The 6,000-nt window shown below is 41.5% G+C and overlaps 1 protein-coding gene across 3 annotated transcripts; it reads left to right on the top strand.

The window, feature by feature from the left end:
- Positions 1–1,629: 1,629 nt before the first annotated feature.
- LOC105007321 (ras-related protein Rab-19) lies at positions 1,630–5,684 on the top strand. Of its 3 annotated transcripts, none has more exons than XM_010866205.5 (5): positions 1,630–1,847; positions 2,259–2,345; positions 3,167–3,355; positions 3,920–4,103; positions 4,999–5,684. In XM_010866205.5, exons 2-5 carry the CDS (start codon positions 2,295–2,297, stop codon positions 5,262–5,264), a joined length of 690 nt encoding a protein of 229 aa, XP_010864507.4. In that variant the 5' UTR covers positions 1,630–1,847; positions 2,259–2,294; the 3' UTR covers positions 5,265–5,684. The 3 variants fall into 3 exon arrangements, with proteins under 3 accessions (XP_010864507.4, XP_019900525.1, XP_010864508.1); XM_020044966.3 differs by lacking the exon at positions 1,630–1,847 and adding an exon at positions 2,461–2,586 and having other exon boundaries at positions 2,299–2,345; XM_010866206.5 differs by lacking the exons at positions 1,630–1,847; positions 2,259–2,345 and adding an exon at positions 2,354–2,586.
- The last annotated feature ends 316 nt before the right edge of the window (positions 5,685–6,000 follow it).

Here is a 6,000-nt window from a genome sequence, read left to right as displayed (position 1 = left end):
CTGTTTAGTCGTGATAATTGATTTTATGGCTGTGAGATGGGTGTTTCATTTCATTTATCAACCTAAATGATTTACAAAGACTTTATGCTCACACTGTTCTTCATACACAGAAATGTGAATAATGTAGTGATATGTAACTTAATTGCTTACACATCAGATATCATTTTTGACTACATGCTTTATAGTAATGTTTTTAAAATAGTTATTTTACCTAGTTAGCTTTACCTGCACCACAATTCCAATATTATTTTCTCCTCAATCTTTCTTTTCAACTAAAACAGTTTTTAGCCCTTTCATTTCCACGACTGAAACTAAAGTATTTGATACACTGCCGATTTTGCAGGTTTTCCCCACTTACAAAGCATGTAGAAGTCCGTCATTTTTTATCATAGATTCTGTCACTCACAGTTGAAGAGTACCTAAATCCAGAAAATCACATTGTATGATTTTTAAGTAATTTGCATTTTATTGCATGACATAAGTATTTGATACATCAGAAAAGGAGAACTTAATATTTGGTACATAAACCTTTGTTTGCAATTACAGAGATCATACGTTTTCCTGTAGTTCTTGACCAGGTTTGCACACACTGCAGCAGGGATTTTTTCCCACTCCTCCATACAGACCTTCTCCAGATCCTTCAGGTTTCGGGGCTGTCGCTGGGCAATACGAACTTTCAGCTCCCTTCAAAGATTTTCTATTGGGTTCAGGTCTGGAGACTGGCTAGGCCACTCCAGGATCTTGACATGCTTCTTACAGAGCGACTCCTTAGTTGCCCTGGCTGTGTGTTTCAGGTCGTTGTCATGCTGGAAGGCCCAGCCCCGACCCATCTTCAATGCTCTTACTGAGGGAAGGAGGTTGTTGGCCAAGATCTCGCGATACATGGCCCCATCCATCCTTCCCTCAATACGATACAGTCGTCCTGTCCCCTTTACAGAAAAGCATCCCTGAAGAATGATGTTTCCACCTCCATGCTTCATGGAGAGGTTGGAGTCTGTTTGATTGAGTGTGTGGACAGGTGTCTTTTATACAGGTAACGAGTTCAAACAGGTGCAGTTAATACAGGTAATGAGTGGAGAACAGGAGGGCTTCTTAAAGAAAAACTAACAGGTCTGTAAGAGCCGGAATTCATACTGGTTGGTAGGTGATCAAATACTTATGTCATGCAATAAAATGCAAATTAATTATAAATAAATCCGACAATGTGATTTTGTGGATTTTTGTTTTAGATTCCGCCTCTCACAGTTGAAGTGTACCTATGATAAAAATGACAGATCTCTACATGCTTTGTAAGTAGGAAAACCTGTAAACTCGACAGTGTATCAAATACTTCTTCCCACTGTAGTTGTATCCTGGCTCGTCCTTGTCTTTCAGCTGACACATTGAACCATAATACTTATAGAATGGTGAGAATTGCAATACACATCATATTAGCACCAAAGTACAGCCATAATATTGTATTGTCCCTAAAACTGGTATACAGTTGGTTTTAGTACCGAGAAGAGTTCATAAGTGAATAACCAACCGGAGATATGGTGCATGTGGAAGAAAGAAACAGTCTTCAGGCTGCATTGTTTAATATCTTAATATCATGTGACCACACACACTAAGGCAAGAAAGATGGTGGCTGGGGCAAGAGATAAGCCAGCCCTGGTGCACAGCTCTCTTCACACTCACGCGCATTGTTCTGTGTCCAGCTGTGCCTTGTGCCTCTGTGGGCTGAGATGACGCCAAACTTGTGGGAGGGTGGAGAAAGAAAAAAACCGAGGGAGAAGTCTCCCACTTCCAGAACAGTAGACTGTTCATCATTTAACATCTCACTGGGAGCTCACTGTATGGCGCCTGAGGTAAAATAAATAAATTACAGAGTAAACTCAATTTGCCCCACATTAACAATACATTTTCCAGGAAATGTTATCTTCTGATTTTGACTGCTCTATACTTAGCTGTTATCATGTTGATTTGAATGCGATGGAATGTGTCCGTTGATGGTAGTCAGGCAAATCGAGGGAGACGGACAGCCTGTGTTTGTCTCTGAGTTTAAAAGCAGCCCTCTTGGGTCCAAAGGTCCCCTGTCAAGAAGTGTTTACATGTACATTTCGACACACGCAGCTTTAACTATAGGAGTGACTCCCTCTATTGCCATAAAGATGTGTTTTTAGTGAACACTGTTAAGCACCATACATCTTAAATGTGGCTGCTGCAAATGAAAAAGAATGAGCTGCTCACTGACTAATCCATCTTTTCTTTCCTTGCAGACTCTGGAAATTGCTTAGAAAACAGAAATTCCCAAGATGCAGTGGTGCAGATGGGCAACCAACTGGAAATCACACCTGCCAGGAAAGGTAAGCGGTGGACCCATAGAGATGGAAAGAGGCTCGTCTATGCATGGTGGCTTTACAAATGCCATCCACATGGTAACACCTATTTTTTCAGTCATGACTTCTAACCATCTCTAAGGGTGTACCTTTGTAAACGAATAAGTGGTGAGAACGAAAGTCTAGTGTGAAACGGTGTGAAGGGCAGAAGGTTCCTAACTGCAGAGGATTAAGCAAGAACGGGAGCAATTTGATGTACACAACCAGGGTAAATAGAACATACTTTAAAAAAAAAAAAATGTTCCAAAGCATTTTAATTGAGGAATATCATTATACATATGATGTTGTTTGTACTGTAACAAATTATTGAAGGTCAACGTTTGTTTGTTCGGAATTTGTACACCTGAGGAAATCCCAGACGTTGTGCTAGAACACCTGGAGAGGATAGAGCCAACTGAAGCCTTAATTAGTTTCAACACTTCTTCTAACATCGAAATATTATGAAGACTAAACCCGGACAGGTTATAAACAAGGACTAACCAGAAATGGTAGCTATTGTCTTTTGGACAATTTCGAATCTACGGTCCCGTTTTTTTTTTATTCAGTTCTTGAGTTATCCCAAAATTAACTTAATAGAAGGGAATCCGCGTTAGTGTCAAGTGTTTATACTTCATCTGCCTGTGTATCATACTGGGATGTGACCGTCTCTGTCAACAGTTAAATCCATATTGACGCAGCTAACGAACGCAGTAGATAACCAGTTATATCGCTGCTGTAGGGCATCTTGGCCCGACTCTAGTTTATTGTTATCTCTCAGACTTTCATTGTGGCCACCCCTCACTATGCAGTCCTCCGGGCCGGAGGAGGACGACTACTTTGACTTCCTCTTTAAGATCATCCTGGTGGGAGATTCAGACGTGGGAAAGACCTGCATAGTCCAGAGCTTTAAGTCTGGTGTCTTTGTGGAGAAACAGCAGAACACTATTGGAGTGGACTTCACTGTCCGAACACTGAATATCGATGGCCGGAAGGTTAAGGTAATGGAATACTGTTTGTGGAAATGCTCAGAATGATTGCCAAATCTTTCTTTCACGATTAACTTTAAATACAGGATATTTTGTTGTTTCCACTTCATTATTTGTCAATAGGCATAGCTCAACTGCGCCTGTATAATAATTTTGTCTCAGCTATCCTCAAAAGCAAAGAAGCCCTTAACACTTTTTTTGTTTTCAGGAACAGGAGTGGTCTAACTGTAACTTTGGACTGCCTCAGCCATGTGTTTGTGTGTTTTCTGGGTGTGTGTCAAGTGACTGTATAATTTAGTCTATGGGCAGTACAATTATGTTTTTCTAGGTACATGTTTACCTGTGTATTTGGAGGAACAGTCAGAGATGATCTTGGACCACCCCAAAACGTTTCCCTTTGTGCTGAAGAGACTGGATGGGATTGGGGCCTCCAAGACAGTCTTCCAATCTGCTCAGGGGAATGTTCTCCACGCTCACCCACATACTCTATCTTGTCCTGCCAGAGGGTTATGGAAAGGCTAGGGGCTCCTGGCAGCCTGTTCCAGCTGAAGTCGGTCTCACCTCTTGTCTCCTCAGATGCAGGTGTGGGACACGGCTGGACAGGAGCGTTTCCGCACCATCACCCAGAGTTATTACCGCAGCGCCCACGGAGCCATCGTTGCCTACGATATCACACGGCGGCCGACTTTTGAATCTCTGACACACTGGATCCAGGAAGTGGAGCAGTACGGCGCTGCTAGTGTTGTTCTCATCCTGATTGGTAGGCGAGACCCAGACTGTTATAAAGCCTACTTAAAAGGGCTATTTGCAGGGGGTACTCTACATATGTGGACTTTAAATGGGATGATATGTAGATTGTTGAAGTAAATAAATGATAAATGCCTGGTGAGGTTTGTTTAACTGTCTCCCTGGGGTTGTTTGTTGATTCTGTGCATTTACACTGACATCGTTTGGTAGGTTAGGCTAGATATCTGCAAACAGTGTGACAACTACTGATATAAAACAGGCTTTTAAAAATACATACAAATTGAAACCCTATCAGAAGCCAATATGTACGCTTTTTAAGTCTAATACAAAGGTTAACAAACACTTTATAGCCAAGTATAGGTTCTTTATTATGTTATTAGCCAGTTGTGGCTCCTATTGCTTTGTCTATTGATTTAAAAATGGTTACACTGGACTTCTCCAGCCCCATATATTTGCTTATTTCTGCTTCTGGCGTTTACCAAAACAGTGGCATGGTATTCAATTTGTTCTTGTTTGAACTTCAGATGGTCCCTTTTGGGTACTGTCTTAGCAGCGCTTTTGGCTTTTGCCTTTCATCAGAAGTATTAGAAATCATCTGACACTTATCTGAACGTTTCTTGTAGGACTGTGTGATGCTGTCAATTATAGTATTAAATCACAATATTTGGACACATTTTAATCGTGTGGTGATTTGAGTTATATTTTGAATAATACATTTGAAATGTTTTAAGTAGGATGGCAACAAAGCAATTATGTGTTTTATTTGGCTTTCTGCATTCTGATGGTTTGATGATAAACACAAATGTGAACAAACTGACACAGTAGTTCAAAATTTCTTTTAAAAAAAAGACTTAATATTAGACAAGAATGTCAATGTCTGAAAACCAACTAGTTCCCTTCTCTCATAGGCAACAAGTCAGACCTGCAGTCAGAAAGACAGGTGCTGTTCGAGGACGCCTGTACACTGGCTGAGAGGAGGGGAGCGCTGGCCGCCGTAGAGACCTCGGCCAAGGCAGCCCATAACGTGGAGGCAGCCTTCGTGCTCATGGCCCGGGAGCTGATGATGAGGAACGGCCTGACCAGCGCGGACGAACACTCAGCGGCCTCGGCGCGCCTCTCAAACTCCCATCCGATCCACCGTTCTGATTCCACCGACAAGAAGTCATGCTGTTGAGTGTTGACGTCAACGTCGGGCTGATGGAGCAGACAACAATCGGGAACTTTGCCAACACCGCCGTCACGCTACATATGCTTGTGTAGAAGAAAAGCCCAAAATGGGTGCTGGTTAAGAAGTGTCCTGGGAAAGGGGCTTGGCTGAGGGGGTGTATTATGTTGTGATGGGAAGGATAGATATAGGGAATACTATAATAATCAAACAGGCTATCATTGCCCCAAAGGTTTTGACATTTGACATTCACAATTTTAACAGTAATTTTCAAACATGGCTGCCCTTATTTTTTTTAACATACTAGTCTGTTGTATAAACAAAACCAGTATTTAAATACAGAACAGTTGGTTGCCCCATGTTCCCCTGGGCTTCATTGTATGTGGCAGGAACTGTCTGGTTTCAATTAACACTCCTTTGTTTGATCAAGCATGTTGTTTTATTTTATTGTCAAATACAGTGTTGCTTTAGTCTCACTTCTTTCCCAGAAAAGCATTGGCCAATTATACATGCTTAAAATGAAGTCTCCCCTGCATAAATCATACAATAACGAATGTCATAAAAATGTCTTATTTGTAAAAAACCTCCCAAATAGCCTCACGTTTTACTCTGGTAAGATGCTCCAGCCATTACTGGAACACAACCAGATATATAGCAGCAGTTTTTTGGCCTCCATCGGGGAGACCAAAGAACACTACTTCACTTAATGTGGTCCTTTACACTCACCTGGCACTTTATTAGGTAC

This window comes from Esox lucius, chromosome 19 (assembly GCF_011004845.1).
Source record: "Esox lucius isolate fEsoLuc1 chromosome 19, fEsoLuc1.pri, whole genome shotgun sequence".
In the NCBI taxonomy this organism is placed as follows: Eukaryota; Metazoa; Chordata; class Actinopteri; order Esociformes; family Esocidae; genus Esox; species Esox lucius.
Note: the sequence above shows the minus strand (reverse complement) of the source record. Positions and strands in the feature narration are given on the sequence as shown.